Genomic DNA, 24,311 nt, shown 5'->3' on the forward strand with positions numbered 1-24,311 from the left:
TGATAGGTGTCCCAAGACAGTAATCGGAAATGAGGGGCTTCTAATGTCCTGAACTGTTTAATTGCAATAATGCAAAAATCATTGCCTTCCCCACAGTGATTGTTGCGATAGGCCCCAGCTTCCCGTGTCCCAGGAGGATAAGCAGCTTAGAAGGTGTGTGTGTTCAGTCATTTGTTGCATGGACGAATTCTCTGATACATTATGAAAAATTTTAGCCTGGCCTCGAGATGTACTTTTACTTGTAATTTGCCTTTTAACCAGTAGAGGGCATTTTATACAACCTTAAAAAAGATGAACTTGGCCTTTTGAGAGTTGACACAAGCATTTTAAATGGCAAATCAGCAATTAAAACTTTTAATATGCCTGCACAGATTTAACAAACAACAGGTTAACATATCAAACAGTAAGGCTTTTCCATACACATCAATTATTTTATATATAAAATCACTATAAAATGTCACTCTTTAATACTGCTTTGCTAAAACATTCGTGGTTTTATTAAACATTCCCCATGATAAGTGGTACAAAAGTCTTTCTCAGTCATGTGATGCTGTCTGCAGAGCAGCAATGCATGTATGATCGGTTTAGTCGTAGTTTGAGCTTGAAAAACACTTCTCATCAGCCTGTCTCATTTAGTGACTTTTCGGTGTTGACTAGGCTTAAACTTGGGACCCTGCCTTTTAGTGTTTAAGAAATCGGCTAGTGTTCTTCCTCGTAAAAATAAGACACGTTTTGTCAAGGAAAAAGAAAAAGACTAAATAAATAAAAGTTCTGTCTGCTTATGGTCCTGCTGGCTGCTTCAGTCATAGTAGGGCTGTTGACGTCTAGCATATTATAACTGTCCAAAAAAAACAAGCATCTCTATTTTTATTTTTACTGTTCCACCTCATTTGCACACAGCAGTTGCCCTTCATATTGTGAGGAACTTTCCTGATTAATGGATCAACAGAAATGCTCCAAAATGATTTGGAATAAAGCATCTTTCCTTCTAATTCATGTTAACGTAAATATTTTTTTTTGCATTATTTTTTTTTTGGAGAGTGACGATATATTTAACAAGATGAATTCAGTTCAGTATCTATTGGCTGATACAACACATGATTCCATTCACTCACCTTTATACATTCTCTAACATCACAAAAATAGAAATTACAAAAAAAAAAAACTATTAGCAAAAAGAGCAATGGAGATAACACTACTGTGAAAAACTCCTATAAAAATGGAGCGGATGATAAGCAAACATGGAGGATGATTGGCAATGCTGCGTCTGTGATATTATCTTGATTGCTCTTCAAGCTGTGAGACTGTGAAAAATTTGGCGCTGTCAGCGAGTGCTGTTCCTCCTCAGGATGGGCAGCAGAGTCTTTGCATAGTGGAGAGAGAGATAGGGAGAGGTGTTTTGGGGAGGTGAAGGAGGTCCATTCTAAGGCACTGTGACGTGGAAGGGGCTGCCTGGGACCATATCGTCGCCCCACTTCACTATGAGGATGTAGTCTCCTTTCTCCTTGACTGTATAGGTGACGTTGTACATCCTGTTGCCCATGTGCTTGACGTAGACCTCCTCACATGGGGTCTTTGGCCCGTGCACGCCCACCATCAGCATATTCGTCCCTATGGACGATGGATTTACAGATGTTTATTAATATATGCAAGGGATAGATCAAAATCCTTAGTTATCGCTGACTGGCAATTGTGTGACTGTTATTAGGCAAATCATCTATTATAAACAGGCTTTATATTTAAGTGCCCACACTCTTCTCTCTGAGATCCTAATGAAGTTTGTGTGGTTTTCCACACCCAAAATAGAAAACCATTCATTTTTCCACGACCATTTTCCAACCTCTCTTTATTTCTGGGTGAAATAGGTTAACACATCCTCTACGGCGAACACACTTCTAAACACTTTTAATGCAATAATTATTGTTTATTTGCTGAATTTAACCATTGGAAAAAAATGAAATGTGTAACTGTTGCAAAACATAACTCAGCAAATAAATCTAAATGGATTATAAATCTAATAAATCCAGAAAAATGTCATGTTATTTCCCTGCAGAAGATGTGTTAACTTATTTTCACTTAGAAAATCAATGAAGTATGTAGTTCAACCAGGGTTTCAAACTTTTGCCTAGGACCGTAACGTATGACCTGACTGTCTATGAGCACATGCAGATTTGAATGCGCCTTGTTCTTTGTATTTAAAGTAAAAAAGCCTTGAGAAATTCTACACTTTCAGCACTGGATTGTGTGGCATTTATTGAGAGTGTAGTTTGTCTCACCTGCTTTGCTACAGTCCACTGTGAAGGTGTTCTTCTGGCCGATGAAGGCCTTGGAGAGGCCGGCCCCTCTGGAGACCACCTTACTGGCATCGGATGAAAATTTAGGCAGGGAAGCAAAGGAGCCTGCCACGGAGGAAGACTTTGTCACAGTCTCCACCAACACGGATGAGGTCTCATGGAGATTGTGCCCACCAGAAAGACGTGCACCTGTGAAGATCCACAATTTCTTTATCTTCCTGTTGTCTACAGGTAAAAATGGCCTGCTTCTGGGTTTAACAGTAAAATAGTTTTTTACAGTGATCCCAACCATCCTCTTTATATAACTCCCTCCTTGTGAAACTTTAGGCAGTTCTGACTGCAGTTAATAAAAAAAAATCTAAATTATTTAGGCCCCCTCTCTCTCTGTCTCTCTCTCTCTCCCTCTCATTTCACTCACACACACACACACACACAGACAGATCACTTCAGAAACTGCTGTATCAGTGCAGGTTAACAGCCAGACTACAGTGCACGGAGAAAGCCGACCTTCAATAACGACAGAGGAAGTGGTGAGACCACAAGCACTAACGGCACTTTCCAAATCAGGATGCACCTCCACGTCCCACAATGTATGGGAGTGCAACCACTCAGAGAAAAAAAAAAAGGCTTTTATTTTTTTTCTCTAGACAGAATGGCACAAAATAGCTTAGTGTAGTGCAACAGTATGGTCTCTCACCAGAGACTTTAGCTTTGAAAGGGCTGCCAACGATGTGCTGTGGTCCTCCATATTTGATGGAGATGAGGTAGCTGCCGGGAGCCATGGGCGTGTACGTGACCTTGTAGCCCTCCGGACACTCCTGGCAGTCCATCTTCACCTTAGACGGCCCGTCGATGGTGACAGACAGTGCACCGGATCCAGCGTTGCATGTGTTTACAATGAAGTCAGAGGGCACACCTTTGAGAAAGGGGGGAAAAGTGATTTGAGGAAGTGTTAAGATGTGATATCTCAAATATCTGACAGGTTTATGTCAGATTTATGGACGATTCTGACGGCCGTGAATTTTCCTATATGAATGAATACATATTTCTCCTAAAACACATGTACTTAAGTAAAAGTATACCTTTTCTGTCCCACTGCAGACGTAAAAAATGACTTGCTAGTACTTAAAGTACTTCAAATTTGTGTGCTGAAGTTATCACAGTGTATTGTGTATACTGTGTAATATATTTTGATGAACAACTGTTTTTATTAAGGAGACCTGTGTGGCTGCAGAAATGGAAAATGGAGTTAGCTGCTTAAATAGAAATATATAGAAGTGATATATGGTATTGCTAACAAGGCTAACATTACATGAGAATCTTCATCATTTTCATAACAGTGTTACAAACGGAACAAATATTTGTCACTTTAATTTACTCCATTAAACTTATTTCATCCTGCAGTTACTGCCATATGCACATGCTTCTGCATGTGTCCCTATAAAAGTAGCCTACTAATAAAGTGTTACGTGCTATCTCCCTACTTTTTAGTTAAAGTTGAATAGCTGATAATTAGGCTCTTTTTTCATGAATGATCTGCAGGTGGTTGCCATTGTCACTAGGTAACTTAACACTGTCAATAAGGCCATTTAGACAACACCATCCTTAGCATTGTGAACTCCAGCTTGAGGTTCTTGAGTTTGGGTCAGGTTCGGATGGAATTTTATCTGGTTTGCATTATAAATGAGATACTGTGGGTCATTCTGGATTCTACTGACCCAGTGTTGTTGGGCTATAATCAGGTTCAGACCAAATTTAGGCCTGATTACAGCTCTACTCCTGATATGTTTGACATATTGATACATTTGTTTAGGTGTATAAGTGGGTAAGGATGAATACCTGTGGTTCCTCCCTCCAGGCCTGGCCCAAAAGCAGACACCATGCCTGGGTCTCCAACCTGGCCTGGCTCACCCACACGGATCTTAAAGGGGCTGCCGGGAATGTGGCTTCCGTTGAAGCGCACATCGATTGAATGCACGCCATTCTCCCGTGGGATGAACCTGATTGCATGCTTATCTGCAGAGGGAGAGAGAGAACACACATTCCTCACAAACAGAACGCTTTAGAACAAGCCTGATTGTGTTGGCTTGCTTTGAATATAGTTTTGTCTGCATTTGAAAACTAAATGAAAGCTAGTGAGATCCATTGGCACGTATGTGATTGGGGTTGGTTTGGATGAAGTATTTCTTGGATGGAAGGTCTCCTCCATACAGTCATTAAATAATAGCTGGACTATATGTGTGTGCATTTGTGTACTCACCATTGTCTAGCTCTGTGATGTAGCACTCCTCCATGGCGCCAGAGGGTGTGTGCACCTTGGCATCAATCACACCTCTCGCTCCATTCAGCTGCACGGCAAATGAAGCTTCCTGATTCACTTTCAGACCCATCTCCTGAAAAGAGGTAAGACAGAATAAAACAGTGTAAATACTTACTGCTCCATTTGTGATCTGCAAAATTCACTAGTATTTTCAAACAGTGAGACACAGATGCATCAAGTTACAAAGCTAAAGGGCTTTTTTCTTCATATGAATATAGTTCAGAGGCCACAAGACAAGCTGGCACAGAGTAACTAACTCATGAAAGAATGCATACCCCCTCAATACATGCACCATACACTTTATTAGACAAGCCTCACTGGCCACTTAATGAGCTACACCTACCATACAGGTCCAGTCTATTGGTGTACAATTAAGCTAAACAACAATGATTAAACAATGCTAATAAATTAAAGCTACACAGTGTAAGTTTTGGGGATTTGGTGACCCCTCTGGTAGAAACGTGTAACTGCAGACAACATGCAGAAAAACATTTTGTAACACTTTTTTGAGGCCTAAACTTACAGCTAGACTCCTAATAAGCCTTCATGTGATGTTAATACAGAAAGACAGGAACTTTACAGGATGACTTGCTGCAGCTTTGGACACAAAATACAAAATTTCCTATGTAGTGCAACTCTGTAAAATTCATCAGCAAGAGAGAGAGGGAGATGACTTTCACCTGTAGGCTAGTGACAGTAAGTCTGCGGGCGTCATCAGACAGTGTTGCTATAGGAACGATGAAAGGACTGTCTGGTATGTGCTCATCATTGAATTTTATTGATACTTCATAGTCACCTGAAATACAAGGTCAGGAGCAAATACATTTGCTCAGCATATAACCAAGTCCAGACATTAAAAGAAATACAATTACTAAAGAAACTGCCCAAATCAGAAGTTAGACAGAGTCTACACAGTTTGACACAGGCAGTGTAATGAAGTTAACAATCAAAATTGAATTGGTTGTTTTGGCAGATCTTACCAGGCTCTTGGACCACATAAGCCACTCCACAGGAGCCATCCTTCCTGTCCTCGAAGGAGATTTCTGCCTTACTGGGTCCCTCCACAGCGATAGACAAACCACCCGCACCAGCCTCACGTGTCCAGATACTGAACTCCGCTACAAATCACATGCAGATGCACAAACATAGGTCAAAAACAATTCCTGGAAATAAAACTGTCAAAAGAATTTACAAAATCCCAGTGTTTACTCTAATGTGTACTTATCTTTAGTTAGAGCAAATTCATGCATTCAACACAGAAATAAACATAGATACTCTGAACAATTACCATTGACAAATGCTTGATCTCAAACAGTCCAAAAATCTAATTCCAATCTGAGCCCTCATGCACTTTTGTGCTTTCTCATAACATAGTGACTGGTGTACTCTGATGTTAACAGTATAAAGCTTTGTACGTGACAGAAGAGCAAAATCATGTGACAAGTGGACCTAAGTTACTATTTTAAAAAATGGGGCTTTTTTATTGTTACTTTTACATCATTATACATTACATATTAATATAACACTGTTCATTTATCGACACTATCTCGCATTAGAAGTGCCAGTTTAATTTATGGAGAGCCATATCTTGTTCTTGGATTTCGCATGTAGGCAAGGTCCACTTATAATGTGTTTATGCATCAAAATTAGCCGTGACCATTTTCCAACCTCTCTATATCCCTTAGAAATAAATAGGCTGAAATCAATTTTTTAATATACTACATATATACTTTTTTAATTAAAAAAAAGATTTTCCATGACATGGGCCCTTTAAAATTGTGCACACGAACCACATGGGTTATCTTAAGTTGAAATGGCTGGGGAAAATAACAGATAAAAATAGAAATGTCTCCTACCAGGCACTCCTGCCACTCCTCTGTCCAGTCCAGTGCCACCAGCCCGCACTTTATGGGCCCCTCCCTCTCCAAGAGGCCCCACAGTGAACTGGAAGGGGCTGCCAGGAACATGCTGGCCCCTGTATTTCACAATAACTGTGTGAGGACCCATCTCCTGGGGCACGAAGCGCACACTGTAGGTGCTGTCTTCACCCTCAATGATCTCAGCATCGTCTGTCTTACCACTGGGACTTGTCACCTGAGCTGTCATTTCCTGAGTGCCAGATTCACCTGAAAGGGAGAATATGACAGGAAATAGAGTGAACAAGATGCATACTGATGGGAGCAAAAGAAGACTGCGACAGAACATATAACATGAAATATGGATGTAAATTATTCCACAGACAGGATTAATGTGTGAGAGGCAGTGGTCTGTGTAACCCCCAATGTCAGTGAGGGCATTTCTAATTCAGCTGCATTTTAAAGTCATATCAAACATTCGGCAGGAACTAATCGGCTCTTTCACAGTCAGAAAGCCAATAAACTCAGACACACATGCAGAGCCAGGACAGATACACTGCACACGTGTGCATCAGTGAAAATGCTGGACTATAAACTACAATCGTGAGTATACAGTGCCTGTCAAAAGTTTGCGGACACTTTGCCTTCTGTGTAATTTTGAATTTTTGTCCTGTTACCAATCAGTTAAGTAAGAAAGAATACCTCCATAGGCTTCGTTAACATACAACAGTTGTTTGCTGACACGCTCAGTTTCATGATCATCAAAGTATCTTCCATGGTATGAAGCGTACATTTTTTCCCTAAATAATGATTTAACAGTTTTATTTTCCAAACTATAGTTAAAAGCAAATACTGAAACGATTTTGGCCCAAAAGATGGTTTGAACAGAGTGCAAATCAACTCTGACATCACAGCACTGCAAAAAGTCATATCTTGGTAGGTGAAACCTTAACAACCCCCCAGGATACCTTAGCTACCAACTAGCAACACCTTAGTACCTAACAACAAGCTTGAATTCCATAGCAACTACATGAAATTAGTATATAACCCAAGTTAATTTATCAAAAACAATAGTTTTCTGCAAATGCTTTCACTTTTGACAAGTACTATTAGCTGGTTTAGTCAAGCCAAATTAAATTTAGCTTATTAGTATTTTTTTTTTTTTTAGTATTATTTGTCATTTTTATCTAAACATATTCTCTAATGATTATGTCTGGAAACAAGCAAAATTACCTGCCAATAGAATAAGACAATTTATTTAGACAAAACAACTTAAAAGTGTAAAACGTGTGGGATGTGGCAGCATGTCCATGGCTGTACAGTCACAAATTTCTACGTGATACTTTATCAAAATATACCTGGCTGACCTTTTATATGTTACGTTATTGCAAACCAAGGTTAAAATCATGACATTTAAAAAAAAAAGCCCACATTTTTGACATGCAGTGAGTACTGATGAGTTTGTAGAACAGCGCAGGTGAGCCCTTGTGCACGAATAACCACACATTAGTTCTTCCAAATGAGTGACATTTAAACACTCTGAATTATCCAACATCAACCAAGCACCACACACGTGCACTCAAACACACACCCTCGGGTTGACGGGCCTGGGTGCCGGTGAAGGGCCCCATACTCTCTCTGCCCAGGAAGCCTCCGAACACATCTCTGAAGGGGTCTCCCCCAACCTGTGTGCTCTCCTCCACGCGAACCTCACGCTTTGTCTCTCCAGCCCGCGTCTTGCTGATCTCTGTGCGCTCGGTGCGTGTGTATGTGTGGCTGCTGCGTGTGAAGGTGCGGGTCAGCCGCTCCTGTGCCGATACCATCTGAAACCAGTTCCCTGCACGGTGCAGGAGAGCCCGGAAAGAGGGAGGAGAGTGGGAATACCAGAGACACAGAAAGAAAGAGAGGGAGAGAGGAAAAGAAAAGATGGTGAAAAAGAGGAAACTGTGACAGCTTAAAAAAACATGCAGGAAAGCTGAGATGAAGTGGATGGTTTATAGTCAAATGCAAAAGTTTGAATGCTCCTGGTAAAATTTGTTGATTTGTAAGTGAAAATAAGTTACCACATCCTCTGCAAACTTTCTTGTTATTTGCTGAGTTTAGCACAAAATAAAACAAACACCACTAAAATGTTAAATATGCCATAACTTTTGCAAAGATTACATTTTCCCCAATATGTTAAATTCAACAAATAAACAGTAATTATGCGTTAAAGCATACAGAAGTATCGTCTCTGTAGAGGATGTGTTAACTTATTTTTTTTTATCTAGGTTTCACTCTCTCTCTCTCTCTCTCTCTCTCTCTCTCTCTCTCATCTAAAAAGGACAGATCAGGAAGAAAAGATGAAACAAAGGAAAGAATCTGCAAAAGATAGAATAAGGGACAGACAGGGAAAGCGACTTGGCCTCCAACGCTGTTTGTGCTTCTCCATTAAACTCTTATATACTACTAAAATGACTGAGTTAAGCTGGACTTCCCTCTCACCTGGGATTTTCAGATTGAGGTCACAGGTGCTGCCCACAGTGGCGATGGAGGGAGCCTGCCTCCTCCTGGTGATGCTCTCCTTCATCCTGCCCTCTCCCAGCACCTTCACCGTGAACGGACTCCCTGCAAAGCAATGGAATGTGATTTGCAGCACAGTAACAACTCAAAGAAAACACAATTGTCAAATCTGGCTGTGTCCCAATTGTAGGAACTCTACTTAAGACCTAAGAAAAGGAGAATTTACTAACAGCAGAGTAACTAACAACTAGAGGGTCCTCTAAACAGAACAAAAAGAAGCAGAAAGATTGTTCTGAAAGCCATGACGTGAGTGAAAGAGTTTACAGAGTGGTTTAGTGGAAAAGGAACATGTTGAGCACCTGTCGTGATGCTAAAATGAACAGGGGCTGTGTACTGTACCTGGTACATGCTGGTCAGCGAACTTGATGTTGATGATGTAAGTGCCAGGCTCGGTGGGACAGTATGTCACTTTACATGTGCCATCCTCCACATCCTCACAGTTTATATCCACCTTGCTGGGACCCTCAATGGACAGACCTAGACCACCATAACCTAACAAAAGGAGGAGGAACATTTCAGAGCTTAGCTAAATATTGGGATTGAATCACACTGCTTTGATGATGGCAATACAGTGAATACAGTAATCCCTCATAGTCATGAAGCTTGCTTTACCTAGCAGTTACATATGTGAAGTGTTATTCAGATGGGATTAGCTGTACATGTGGAGGTGGTGTAACGTAATTATTACCAGTGTTTCTTAGTGATTTTAAAAACACCCAAATCCGCTACATACATACTGCATGCTCTCATGTTCGTAAAGATTCCAGCGGCTTTAAAATACAACATGAAAAAGACCCAGGTTATATTAATGCTGCCATAAATTTTTTTGTATAGCCTGTTGAAAAAAATAGTGAGTTTTCACAGATTTTCCTAAGCATTGGAAATGTGAGGCGTTCTAAGAAGCATTTTCTTGTATGCTGTGTGGCCCAAATCAAGCTGATCTGTATTGTCCTGTGACTGTAAACATTAAAATGTAAAATGACAGACAAAATCACAGATTTTATGCAGTAATTATGACTGTTGGCCTGACAGTTAAATTGAAGGTGAGGGCAAACAGAATGACCATTAATTGAAATGTCTGGATATGTTCTGTGACCAGCTAAATATGTTGCCTATGGACTTTTATTGTGAAGGCAATGCATAAATCAAGTAGCCACTCCCATCTCTGTAATTTACATCAAGATTTGTCTTCCAGTGCTAATGGGTTGTGAACACTGCAGACATCCCATGGTGGAATTGCATTGCCAGTACAGTGAAAAACAACGAACAATCCAAAGAGATGGACATGTCACATTTCATATTCCGATTCACATTAGGACTGATTTGTATGAATTATGATTGACTTTTGAATTTGCGTGTTGACTTTCACCTGCACTCCTGGTGTCTACGATGAACTCGGCTACCTCAAAGGTGTGACCCTCCACCAGGCCTTTGCCAAACACTTTCACTTTGCTGGCATCTCCGATCTCAGACTGGCCCACCATGATTTTGAAGGGGCTGTTGGTCACGTGTTTGCCATTCTTCTTGACACTCACCACATGCTCGCCCACCTCTTTGGGAGTGAAGGAGATTCCTGAGGGAAAAACACAAAGCTCATTAATCATCTATACCAAGATATTTTAAAGGGGGCACTATCAAGGTGATGCTTGTTGGAAGACCAAAAGACTTTTTTTTTTTAAATAATTCCTTTATGGTCATTCTTTTATATATAAAGCTGTGTTATCCACTCTGCTCATGAAGATGATTGTTCCTGAGTATGCCTGCCACATTCATTTCAATTTTAGCTGATGATTAATTGTTATATCAATAACCGCAAATAACAATTTCATTTTAATTCCTCAAATTTTTTGTTCATTCTTTACACCTATTACAATATACACCTAAAAGGCCAAATTGGCTGGTTAGCGGTTTTGCTTTGCAAGTAGTAGCTCCAAAGTAAAAACAGACACAGCTCAGTCGAAATAAATAAACATTACTCACATCTGCCTTCTAAACATGTAATGGCCCCAAGTCAGATATTAGAATTTCTGTCTTCATAAGACCGATGCCATATCTTTATAAATCTATATTCTGCTTTCTTTTATTTACATGAATTTATCTCTAGCCTACTGATGAAAACACACCCAATTCATGGCCTGTTTCCTGCAACTTAAACATATAATTACGAAAGCTAGCAACTGTGAAGTAATTGTAATTCAGCAATCATGTTAAAATTGTCTGCAGATTTACTGTAGAGTTTATTTCCAACCCAATTCACCCCCTTATCATCGCCAAGACTGGCTGATGCTGCTGATGGCAGGCCTAGCGAGTTGCTCACCAATGTGGCGGTTAGGCAGTCTCTTGAGCAGACATGGCTCCTCATTGCCAGATGGAGCTCTTATGCTAGCGGTGAGAGAACTCAGGTCTGTCTCTGTGATTTTTAAGGACACGTCTGTTGCTGTGCCAACATTTAGCTGGGATGTCCTCATTGACTCGTCCCCTATGACAGACAAAGAATAGAATGGAGATGGAAAAGAGGAAAAAAAAGAAAGATAAAAAGGGGAGAAAGATAGACTTGTAAGAAAAATAATTAAATTCACAGTAAAATCCATAATAATATAGCAATGATAACAAAAAATGCTCACATAGTGTGTACAACCGAGTTCTGTTGCAGAATGGTTTAATAAACAAAACAACAGCACATGAGGCAGGACTAAGAAAAAGCAGGAGGCACAGGTGTTTCCTCTTCAGATAAAGCCCATAACGCTAATAACAACTTGCTTTCAACATTCACCTCAGGCTGTGCGGATGTGGCGAACCCCCCCTAAAGTGACAGCTTGCAAACAAATGGGTGTTTACATGCACACATGCACGCACAGACACGTACTAATATAGGTACAATTCCTAGACCTCAGAGAAACACTGCATTGCTCTTTTCTTTTTTGACACACCTACACAAACACAAACATGCATGCCCCCCCTCGCCCCCCAACCCAACACAGACACAGACACACACACACACACACACACGCACACACACACAGACCTGTAATCTTGGCCGTGAAGGGGCTACCAGGGATGTGCTTGTCATCAAACTTGACAATGATGTTGTAGTCTCCAGATGCAGTGGGTAAGTAGGAGACAGTGCAAGTGCCATCTTTATTGTCCTTACAGCTGATTTCTGCTTTAGAAGGGCCTTCCACTGCCAGAGAAAGACCACCTGATGCAAAGAAGAAAGAGAGCACTCCTCTTATGATTCTACAGAAATTAGGTAATTAAATTTAAACGGTCATCAGCAGAGAAGCAGTACTGGCAGGACTGCCCAGAAGAACATTTTACTACTCAAATGTTGCTCTTTGCTGGGTTCCTAACTTGCTACTTAGGGCACCCAGATGGTCCACAGTTTTCCCTCATCCCTGTGTTTTGGATTGAAGTAAAACAAATGTGAACCATCTGGGAGGCCCAGCAGTCTGGGAGCCCACCATTCTCATAAAATTTCTTAGGAGAGACATGAGATACAGGAGAGATGATGGAGAGATAAGAGTTTAGTTGCAGGTAAACATTGTTATCTTGGCAAATCTGAGCACAATGTTTGTCTTTTTACTGAGATCTTTAGCAAAACTCAAGAGAAGGCATGAGGGTATAAGTGGGCTTTTTGCTCAGGACAAACATCTAAACAGCAAGAGACCTATGCAAAAGTTCTCTATTTTTCAATTTGATGTGTTGTTCCCGGGGAAACTACAGAAATTGCGTAGGACACCTCTTTTTTGTTGTTTCTTTCCTATGGGTGTATATAAGCTTTTGAAGCTGGTAGCGCTGGTGAGTTGCAAGTGTTATAGGGCAAATTAAAATACTGTACCACTGTGATAAAAACAACAATAATGCTTGTAAAAAGTATTAATCTCAATAAGTGAAGCAACTGGTTGTATTAACACTTAACTAAGAGGGAAGAGATCCACACCCAAGGCCAGTGTTATTTATGTGCTCAATTTAATCATTTAATTCCAAAAATGACATAAGCTTAAATTAGCAAAGGCAGTTTGTATAGCAGAGGATGCAACAGCTTTCAAATGCTGAGTTTTACGTAACATAACCCCAAATGAAACAACTTTTGGGTATCTTGTACTGAAGGCCTTTGTTCACAAACATTTAGATTTGTTCTATAATGTCCAATATACCAACAGCTGGTAGGCTCCAGCACCCCACCGTGACCCATAAGGATAAGCGGTTTAGATGGTGTGTGTGTGTGTGTGTGTGTGTGTGTGTTCAATATACCTGATGGACTTCAACTGCCATGAATGCTATAACTTGCAGCACAGTTCACAGTTCTATCATGCATGTGACAGTGATCTGTTTTGTATTCACACAGGATTCTTTTCTCCTAAACAAACAAGAAACAACAATACTGTCATACTGTACAGTCCTCAATGGCCAGCATACCTTCTCCGGCATCCTTGGTGACAATTGTGAAGATTGCAGGTTTGTTGACCATGCCATGACTCAGCCCAGGCCCGTAAGCAGTCACATGGCCACTGTTTATGGCATCAACATAGAACTGCAGCGGACTTCCTGTGAAAGGAGATGAACAAATCAAACATAAAGTTTCATTCTAATACTGAAGACAAAAGACAAAATATAAAGAAATGATATATGCATATGTTAGCACCTGGTATGTGGTTGCCATCATACTTGATGTCCATCTCGTGCAGGCCTTTCTCAGTAGGGGCATATTTCACTGTCACTGTCCCATCCTTATTGTCAGTTATGTGAGGTTGAGCAGTCTTACCAGAAGGCATACGCACCTCACCTGAGAAACACACAGGGTTACAACCCAGCATTGAACAAGTGGGATGGAATACTGTGAAAGCTAATACTACAAACCTTTAAAATCGTGCATCATTCTGTAGTCAGCATCATGTCCATATTTAAAACTCTGGTTCTTAGCTGGATTTCTCTCTAATAAAAATGACTGGGATTTTTTTAATTTTCTGCTAACACGTCCTTTGGTACTAAAAAAGGTTCCAAACCTTCACCGTCCTACATACATCCTTCCACTGAATGTCCCTGGATATTCAGTCCTGGATATTCAGGGTCCCTGGTCCCTTTGAATTACAAAGTTGTAATCTACCACTCCTAAGCAGTGAAATGATGTCCCACAAAAATATGTCTACTATTAAGTTTCAATGTTCTAAGAGAACTATTATATAACAACACCTGCTACTATAAATGTACTCTACGACTGCCAAAGTAACTTAACTACCACATTTGATAAAGCTTGCTGGTTTGTGTGCAATTCTGGGAAGGTTGCCAGTCCTATGATGCCAATTCAGTGCACAGCAGTGTTGTAACAAAATCCATATGTCATCTCCTTAAAAACCTCATAATTCAGAGAACATTCAGCAACATTCAGATCAAAAAAAAAAATACAGGGCAAAATTTATCAATGTATCAGCTCTAGAACCTATTTGAGAATTAATTTATCATAGTGAAATCAACCTTAGACACACACTTCCTAATATGGGCCTGACACTGACTACAGAATGATGACACAATTTCAGTGGTGTATTGATAAATATGTTGATCTTTCTGGACTGTGAATCTGTGGGTGTAGAATAGCAAATGTGCCACAAATGCATTCTTTCATTCCTTGTATTGCAAAGTTGAAGCTTTACAGAATGTTAGACAAAATCTAGTGCATATCTACACTATATTGCCAAAAGTATTCGCACGTCTGCCTTCACACGCATATGAACTTGAGTGAGATCACAATCTTAATCCATAGGGTTTTATATGATGTCGGCTCACCCTTTCCAGCTATAACAGCTTCAACTCTGGAAGAATAGTAAATTTTTGACCGTTCTTCCAGAAGAACATTTGTGAGTTCAGACACTGATGTTGGACGAGAAGGCCTGGCTCGCAGTCTCTGCTCTAATTCATCCCAAAGGTGTTTGGTCGTGTTGAGGTCAGGAGTCTGTGCAGGCCAGCCAAGTTCTTCCACACCAAACTTGTTCATCCATGTCTTTATGGACCTTGCTTTGTGCACTGGTGTGCAGTCATGTTGGAACAGGAAGAGGCCGTCCCCAAACTGTTCCCACAAATTTGGGAGCATGAAATTGTCCAAATTCTCTTGGTCTGCTGAAGCAGTAAGAGTTCCTTTCACTGGAACTAAGGGGCCGAGCCCAACTCCTGAAAAACAGCCCCACACCATAATCCCCCCTCCACCAAACTTTACACTTGGCACAATGCAGTTAGACAAGTACTGTTCTCCTGGCAAACGCCAAACCCAGACTCTTCCATCGGATTGCCAGACGGAGAAGCTGATTCCTCACACCAGAGAACACGTCTCTACTGCTCTAGAGTCCAGAGTTGTCACTTTACACCACTACATTCCACGCTTTGCATTGAGCTTGGTGATGTTAAGCTTGGATGCAGTTGCTCAGCCATGGAAACCCATTCCATGAAGCTCTCTGCGCTGTTCTTAAGCTAATCTAAAGGCTACATGAAATTTGGAGGTATGTAGTGATTGACTCTGCAGAAAGTTGGCGACCTCTGCGCACTATGCCCCTCAGCATCCGCTGACCCCGCTCTGTCATTTTACGTGGCCGACCACTTCGTGGCTGAGTTGCCGTCATTCCCAAATGCTTCCACTTTGTTATAATACCACTGACAGTTGACTGTGGAATATTTAGTAGTCAGGAAATTTCACGACATTTCTCCGATCACGGTACCACGCTGGAATTCACTGAGCTCCTAAGAGCGACCCATTCTTTCACTAATGTCTGTAGAAGCAGTCTGCAGGCCTAGGGGCTTGGCTTTATACACCTGTGGCCATGGAAGTGATTGGAACACCTGAATTCAATGATTTGGATGGTGAATACTAATGTATGCAATATAATGTATGTTGTCAGTACTGAGTGTTTTCATTACACATTTCCTTTATATAGCTTGCATGTGACTGGAAACAGGATGAGAATAATTTAGGTATTACATAAAAAAAACTTCTGTCCACAGTGAGTAACAGTTGCTAAAAAAAAATAACGCATTTGTGAGAAGAGCATGAATAGGTCAATTCTCAGATGTGTTCAGTATTCTATTAACTTCTCAAACCTGTGATCTCGCCTTTCTGCACCGTGAATGGGATGACCAGGTTAAAGGGGCGGAGGACAGGCTCCATGCCATTGATGGCTGTGACTGGCTCCTCAGTGGCCTGGAATAGAAAGAAATTAAAGTAAGCACTGCTACCCAGTGAAAAAGGGAACAGGCATGTGAACATAGCCAGATGAGAGGCACTGTCAGATCAGGTATGGGTGCCCAGGCTGCATGGGAACCCACAAAACAATGAAGAGAGCACTAGGTGAACACAGCAACAAGCAAGCCATGCAAAATGGGGAGCAAAATGACAACAAAAATGCAAGACAGGAGACACTGAGTTTAGGTCAAAATCTCTGTTTACACGACTTTAGACCAAGTAGCTAAAATGGTGTTGCTTCCAGGAAGCCTTCAGCAGCATAACCCTTAAAAATGATTTTTGCGTAACGAATGGATGGAAAAGATGAGAGGTTAAAAAAAGGAAAATGAATGGGACTGGAGAAAGCAAAAGGGAAGAAGTAAAGAGGGCAGAGATGTGTACCCAGTGAGGGGAGTAGCCCTGATAGGGGGCGTAGGGCTGCTGTAACTGCACTTTATCACACGGCTCCTCTATTATAGGAATGGTGTCAGATGCCTGGGAATGGAGGGAGTCACACCATTACTTAACCACACCCACACACATGCAATTGCACAGAGTCCAAATCATATTTGTAGGCATGCACAATATATCAACAGGCGATGCATTATTTGAAAAAAAACTGTATTATTGGTTATTATATTATAATATTATATTATATTATATTGAAATTCACGATGATAATTACTACCCTTGATGTCATATTTATAGCTTGCATGTGCAGTGAAGTACATGTGGAAACGTAGTCACTCATGAATTTTCCTTCTTTTAGAACCCACAGCAGCCTCTGCTGGCCAACGGTTTCCGTGTAACGGCACATAATTTACCACCGTTTTTGTTTAAAACTAACTGTGCTGCATATTTATACACCCCTTTTTATGTTGAATGAACTAAAGAAAGATGACAAGATTTCTACTGACCTCAGCAGTGATGTGGAGGTACAATGTGTCAATATTGTAAAAAAAAAAAAAACATTTATCCACAGAGGTTTACAAAAGTTTGAAATTATATGTTTCGTTGATTTTATGATATGATATATTTCATAAGAAATTAAGTTGTATAAATGTATAGAGGCCTATAATAGAGACCTCTGTAGAGATGGATTTTAATATCCAAGATAAATAAAACGACCTGTTACCCTTGTTGTGTGTGTTCAGGTTTGTCTTTAATATGGTGCTGCAAAAGGAGTGATTGAGGATGCTCTCAGCCTCACTTTGAATGTCAAAACAAGAGTCAGAATGAACCTACAGAGGGCTATTTCCTCTTACGTGAACACTTAATTTTGACATTTTTCACTATATTATCTTGTCTTTCAAAATACAGGGTGACATGCAAGTCAAAGCTTAAGTGATTTTTTTTAAATATGCAGCTTTTAGCTATATGGGAATGATGAATTTTATAGCCTCAGGTTCTTCATTAGGAAATAATGACGTTGAACATTAGTTGCTGTATTCAAGTCCATATTCCTGTTCTTCATTATTACAAACTGATATATTAGTTTACATACTGCTGTGAATGGCTTTAGATAAAATGGCTGGTAAATAATGTAAAGGATCTACATAAAGTGATGTAAAACACTAAAATAATGCTATAATACTATACATCAACCACATTAAGGTTTTTATCAGGCCCAGAAATTCTGTATCACTGCATCTCTACATATTTATGTGCAACAAAATAAAGCAGTGTTCTTTATGTAACAACATGCATTTTATGTCTGTATAGGATCCTAGCACAGGGAAACAAACGTCATCACAGTATAATGCATGATCTAAATATCAAGGTTTACAAGGATAATTTGCATACATTTGTAATATATTTGAATGGTCTCTTTCCACAAGGACCCTTCAAATGTTTGTTCTGTTTAAGACTTCGACACATTTAAAGTAAGTAAGCAGTGCATAGACAATTTCCTGGCTCAGTTTTGCCAGAAGTTGTAATACACTGAGAAAAGTAATGCAATGAATTTACTTGATTCAAATGTGCAATCATTTTCACATGAATAAAAAATATGACATCAATACAGTTACTGCCAAAAGCAGCAGGGAGCTTAAAGACAAAATGAAGTTAACATAATATATATTTAATGTGGATATGATGTACACATTTAAACCAAAGAAAATTTGTACACATTTATAAATTCATTATTTTTTGTGAATAACAAAAATGTGCAGATCTATGAGATCTAGCTAAGTCCCACTAAGACAAAGTGCTCACCACCACATGGAAGGGGCTGTTGGGGATGTGTTCTCCTCCAAAGCGGATAGTTATGACATATTTCCCCGGCTCTGGGGCTGTGTAGTAGATATCAAAGGTTCCATCCGAGTTCTCCACCACATCCACATCCAGTTCAGCTCCATCAGGCGTGGACACTTTGCAGGTGACCTTTCCCTTTCCAGCAGCCTTTGCATCCACAGTGATGACCGTCTCCTCGCCAATCTGAATGGTAGGTCCAAGTCCTGAGCCTGATGCAGAGCGCACATGCAGTTAGGTCAGAAACATCTATACATATAAAACACATGTAAAACACAATACAATATGGGAGATGTAGACACACGTTTAGTATTAAACTTCTCACCTAGGCCATGTCCTCCAATGGAAACTGCAAGATGACAGAAAAACAATACTGCCGTTTGCATACGTTTACACAAAACATTACATGCTGTAACTCCAACAATTAGCAAGGTCATAGGTAACAGCTGTAATAGGAAGATTCTAACCTGTTACCAGGCACTTGCTGGCATCTCCAGTGGGCAGAGCATGGATACGGTAGGGGGAGTAGGGAATCTCATCTCCGCCATATTTGATGGTGATGGTGTAACGGCCGGTCATGTCAGGTACATAGGATACTGTGTATGTTCCATCTCTGTTATCTCTGATGTTCGCTTTCTTTGGCTTTCCTTCTGGATCCTATGGAAAAAAACACAAGTTAATATTGAAGTTTGAATCCTTTTTGTCTACAGCCCCATTCGAGCAGGATTAGCTTTACCCGGGGAGGTGCTGTCATTTGAGTGATTCTTGATAAGATCCGTGATTTGATCTGTTAGGAATCTGCCATGTCTACAGTTTTTAAGTAAAAATTGTACAAATTGCGTCCTATAATTTGTCAAACTCATTCACTAATAGAAGTCCCATTTGAATCAACCTCACAATAATGTAATAACAAATCCTGTTAATAAGCATCAGCAATTTTTTTTGGCAACCGGGCTCTGCCGACAAGGATAAAATGGAATTTGATTGAACACAATTGCTTTATTCTAAAGCTGTAAACCAGGCTGGCCACATTTTTGATGATGGCCTAATTAGAGGGAAAATGAGATGAAATACCCACAGGTACCTCTCAAGGCAGAGACACTGTTCAGTTTAATGAGCCAACTTTACCATTTCTCATAACACTATTCTATTTGGTATTAACTGGAAGTTTGCTTTTGTTATTTGTTTGTTTGTATCTGTTTCATTTTAATCTTAATGCTGAAGTGAACGTCTCAGCTGAGGTATTCTGATCTATGCTATCTGAGGTAGTTTGGGGAAATTACGCAGATATTTTACCCCTAAAAATCAGCCAATCTAAACTCTTACAAATGGCATTACATCCTCCTCTGGCAAAACAAATCCAGCTTAAACAGGGCTTATGTGTTCACCCAGGCTGCATGACTCTATATGTCTTGGTTAAGCATCATAAGAGTTTGTAATCTATAATTTTTTGCTAAAATAGTTTCATGTTTTGTGTTAAGCAAATCTTCTATGTAAGTTAGTCATTCAAGAATTAGCCCAAACTCAATGGAGGGTCAGTCCACAGAGACCAGCAGGAGGAACATTAAGGGCTTTTAATTTATTGCTACATTAAGACGTAATCAAACACGGCAGGCAAAGTCCACATCCACAAACACCATTGTCCCTCTAGCAATGACAATGCTCATTTTTGGATGTGCATTATTTCAGACCATTCTGGTACATTTTAAATATGACGTCTCAATTTTCCTTTTGTATTAAAGATAGTCCGTCTCTGCAAGGCACAGAACCAGAGCCCTGTTTTAGAAACTACAACTCCCAGCATCTCTCAGGCCTATTTTGTCACATTTTTAAAGGCCCAAATTCTATGTTTGTTGTATTACACATTTGCTGTATTCACTGTTGTTGGAAGAAAATCTTGTACGTCCAAAACAATAACTTTACAGGAGAAGGAAAAAAACTGCATTACTTTTAATGTAAGTCAATGGAACCAGACATTTTTCCAAGTGATTCTGGGCTGTTTCTTTTGGTCCATTCATCATAAAATTTACACGCAACGTAAAGGGCAACAGGGCAACACATTTTCAAATTATGCCATTGAAACTATAAAAATGACAAAAACGGGATACAAGGTTTTCTTCCGACAGCAGCAATATGCACTGTGCGACACTCAAAAAAGCAGTCCTAGCTGAAACATTCCTTTTAACTCCAGCATGAGTGGGTGGGACTGAACTGCTGTAGGCTGAGTAGGAGTGTTCTTTGCTTCATCACAGAAACAATAAACTCAAATGGGCTGTTTTTTGGAGCTTAGATTTTACAGACTGAGGAGTGAATTGCAAATTTTGAAACTAACAATGCTTACATGCTACATAAAGCTCCTTTAATTCAAGAAAGTGAGGAAAAATCAGTTTTCCACAATACAGACCCTTTAATAGAACTATAAACAAATAGGAGAAAAGTGCTCTGTTTGTGAATTTACATGCTGGACATAAAATAGAGCGAGAGAGAGAGAGGGAGAGAGAGAGAGAGAGAGAGAGAGAGAGAGAGAGATCACAGCCCTAAAGGGGCACTCTTGTGGAACTCCCATTAAACTCTTTCCCATGGTTTATATTAGCTTCAGTATGTTCCACAAACACCTTCTGGCATATGCCACACTGCAAGAGCACTGCAATGCTAGAGCAGCAGAAGGTGCTTTACCCTATATGAAGATTAAGTGGGGGCAAAACTAGGGCACAAGGTGCAAGAGGGTATGAGGGCTCAGAAAGCAGGAATCTTAGGGGAGAAAGGGAGGAGGGGAGATGTTGGACACAATGAGGGGACAAAAACAAGAGGAGCTAAAAATGAGGGGTGGCCTTACAGAGCCTTTCCTAAGAATATAGAAGGGGATGGTGCCCTTTGCAATATGGCTGTCCCAGACCCTTCTACCCCAGTCCTCCACATACAGAGAGACCTCACGCCTGCACCCATCTGGATCCTGCAGCGACAGCAGGGAGGGGGAGGGGGTCATGGGTCATGGAAGAAGGCAAGTGTGGGGAGCAGGGACATGTGACATGGGACTTTTAAGGTTTAAAATTTGAGAAACAGCCAACTGGTCAGTCAATTAACCCTTTAAGGACCAGCCTAGTAGCCATCTGGACATAGCTATTTATTTTTAACTGTAATGCAGTGATACAATACACTATCTACAAGTGCTTAACGGCATCTGATCCAACACCAACTCTGCTTCTCAGTGATACCAGTAACAAAAAATGAAAACAGTATACAAATGGAAAAAAAAACAGGAAATATTTTCCCCATTTTTTTCTGAAAAAAAAACAACAAAAAATACAGAACTAATTTCAATGAATAATCTGAAAATAGGTTTGTAACACTAGACCACATTTCTGCACATTTTAATACTCAACTGCTGAATTTAACATACTGTAAAATAATAAAACATAAAATGTGCAAAAGTCATGCCATGTTTTTTTTTTCCAACACAGAAACTGTGCACTAAAATGAGCAGAACATGCCATGTTTAAGGTGTTCCCTGCAGAGGATATGTTAACTTTTGATTTAGAAAATCTACCAAACGTCACTACCACTAGCCACTAGTCGCTCTGTTTAGTGATGTTTGGTGTGTGACTTTTGCATGTGAATGTATTGTATATTATTGTATTGACTCTTATATAGTATTGACTCTTTCTCAGCTCTGTCGGTAGATGTTTTTGATTTCTGTTGCTCTTACTGTTAATGTGTGTTGTTATCCAGTTGTATGGAGCTTGTACCTCCAGACTGTTCATCAAAAATGATTTCCATCTTGTCTTTTGAAAGTCTGAAGTCAAATCTTTCTGAACTGACTGGGACAGTCTTTAAATCTGAATCCCTGCTTTGAATGGATCTGATTGATGGTATAGTCTATATTCAGAATATCTAGCAAGCAATGACCAAACACGTAAAAAAAATGGCTAGGGAACTTTGATTTGTCTGCGATCTAATCAGCAGATGAACTGGGATTTCACAGAAATCTGCCAAGCAGTAAACAAAATGTTCTGAAGTAGATAAGTTTGTCCTTCATCGTTCCACTGAATGTCACTGGGTTCTCTGAATTACAAAGTCATTAAAGAGTCAATATATGAATAATGCTACAGTCTGCACAGGACTGACATCAAAAGGCTGGCAACCACAGAAAAATACCCCAAACCAGCAAGTTTTGTCAAGCATGGCAGCTAAGATGCTTCAACAGTAATGGAGTACATTAGGAGTAGCCACTTTTGTTATATAATAGTTTTGTTTATTAGCAGACGTACTTTCATATGACGTCATTTTAACGTGCAGGAGTGGTAGGGACCTTGTAATTCAGAGAATCCAGTGACGTGGGGGGAGAGTGTAGGTGGAATAAAACGTAATAGGTTTGGAACCTTTTAGTTTACCTTATAGTACAATAGCTGCAATTTCCTAAAATCCCATTAATTTCTCCTATACAGAAATCCAGCTTAGACCTGGAGTTTTAATATAGGCATACTACAGAATGACGCATGACTTCAAAAGGACAATACGCCACACAGTACACACATATGGTATTTTATCAGAAAGCTCAGCTTCTATAGTTTTAGGTAGAAATGAACTTTGATGATATCTTAAATGGTTGTTAAGTTATTGAAGTTTTAAAATGCCGTGTCTTGAACACGTCGTGGTGCAACATTCGTCCTTAAAGGGTTAAAGACATAATCATCGAATTGCTTTCCAAATTCTTCTTAAATAATTAGGCATTTTTTTGTTGGGAAAGGAAATCATATGACTCACCAAGATCTGGACAGTGAGTAGTCCTTCACCAGCTTCACGGGCATCAATGGTGAATTCTACTGGCAGGCTGGCAGGCACACCTGAGGCGTTAAGGCCAGGTCCGCTGGCCCGAACTTTACTAGCATCGTGAGCAGGCAGGGCCTTTATCTTAAATGGACTGGAAACATAGAAAGAAGACAGGAAAAAAAAACCTTTTTGCATTCTCTGTAATTACCTCATTCCTGTCATACTAACAGAACAGAGCAGAAATGTTAATGAAGGAGCAGCTGTTCTGATTAGCAGTTCTAAGTTTATAATTATGAGTTCTGTGTGAATATATGCTATTCTCACCTGCGTGGCACTTCTTGGTCTGCGTACTTGACACACACGGTGTAAGGTCCATCTTTGGCAGGTGTGTAGATCACAGTGTGCGTGCCATCACCATTGTCTGTGATGCTAACAGGCTCAGTTGCCCCTGCAGAGATACAGTGTTGCCATAATTAAGAGTCTACAAAGGTGACAATCAAAATATGAAGTGTCTCTATGAATAAAAAGTCATAATGTACACTGTATGTCTAACTATATTTTTCAAAAGGGCAAATTTACAGGAGAAGGAAAAGCATTCTTAACCTGTAATGTCAATAATCTTAAGTTTTTTTTTTTTTCAAGTAATTTTGAACCATTTATGTTGGTCTGTTCATTGTGAAAAAAACCCTGTATAACATTAGAACAGATAAGAAAATAACAGTAAAAAAAGGGCTTCCTTAAGAATTTTAGAAATAGTACATTTTCATTCTCCCCTTACCAGTTGGGCCATAGAGCAGCACTTCCAGAGGGGCCAGACCAGCCTTGCTGCAGTCCACAGTGAAGGTCTGTGGCACATGAGCTCGCACCCCATTGCCCAGGCCTGGGCCAGAGCACCTCACCTTACTAGGATCCACCAGCTCCCTTACTGGAACTCGGAAAGGACTGCCTGCATGTTAACACATAATACATTTATCTCATGTTCCCTCACTTATTAACCCTGCTGTAACCTTTAACCTGAACAAAACTGCATCTTATTTCACTGCTGTTCTCAG

General features: G+C 40.1%; 1 protein-coding gene across 8 annotated transcripts in view; it reads right to left on the reverse strand.

Moving 5' to 3' along the window:
* Positions 1-303: 303 nt before the first annotated feature.
* flncb (filamin C, gamma b (actin binding protein 280)) overlaps positions 304-24,311 on the reverse strand; it is a 113,664-nt gene continuing 89,656 nt past the window's right edge. For 2 of the 8 annotated variants that reach the window (XM_017698972.2, XM_017698974.2), the window contains 24 exons: positions 24,038-24,205; positions 23,584-23,707; positions 23,254-23,410; positions 18,957-19,146; positions 18,815-18,838; positions 18,454-18,701; positions 16,642-16,734; positions 16,119-16,218; positions 13,678-13,818; positions 13,452-13,580; positions 12,058-12,231; positions 11,350-11,511; positions 10,402-10,605; positions 9,372-9,524; positions 8,955-9,077; positions 8,062-8,307; positions 6,471-6,740; positions 5,595-5,732; positions 5,295-5,410; positions 4,555-4,687; positions 4,134-4,310; positions 2,992-3,210; positions 2,277-2,483; positions 304-1,611 (listed from right to left, as the gene is read on the reverse strand). In XM_017698972.2, the coding sequence (XP_017554461.1) occupies positions 1,424-1,611; positions 2,277-2,483; positions 2,992-3,210; positions 4,134-4,310; positions 4,555-4,687; positions 5,295-5,410; positions 5,595-5,732; positions 6,471-6,740; positions 8,062-8,307; positions 8,955-9,077; positions 9,372-9,524; positions 10,402-10,605; positions 11,350-11,511; positions 12,058-12,231; positions 13,452-13,580; positions 13,678-13,818; positions 16,119-16,218; positions 16,642-16,734; positions 18,454-18,701; positions 18,815-18,838; positions 18,957-19,146; positions 23,254-23,410; positions 23,584-23,707; positions 24,038-24,205 (3,884 nt within the window). In that variant the 3' untranslated portion in view covers positions 304-1,423. The remainder of the gene's footprint in view (positions 1,612-2,276; positions 2,484-2,991; positions 3,211-4,133; positions 4,311-4,554; positions 4,688-5,294; positions 5,411-5,594; positions 5,733-6,470; positions 6,741-8,061; positions 8,308-8,954; positions 9,078-9,371; positions 9,525-10,401; positions 10,606-11,349; positions 11,512-12,057; positions 12,232-13,451; positions 13,581-13,677; positions 13,819-16,118; positions 16,219-16,641; positions 16,735-18,453; positions 18,702-18,814; positions 18,839-18,956; positions 19,147-23,253; positions 23,411-23,583; positions 23,708-24,037; positions 24,206-24,311) is intronic. The other 6 variants (XM_017698973.2, XM_017698975.2, XM_017698976.2 and 3 more) reach the window with 3 other exon arrangements.

Source organism: Pygocentrus nattereri, chromosome 1 (genome assembly GCF_015220715.1).
Source record: "Pygocentrus nattereri isolate fPygNat1 chromosome 1, fPygNat1.pri, whole genome shotgun sequence".
In the NCBI taxonomy this organism is placed as follows: domain Eukaryota; kingdom Metazoa; phylum Chordata; class Actinopteri; order Characiformes; family Serrasalmidae; genus Pygocentrus; species Pygocentrus nattereri.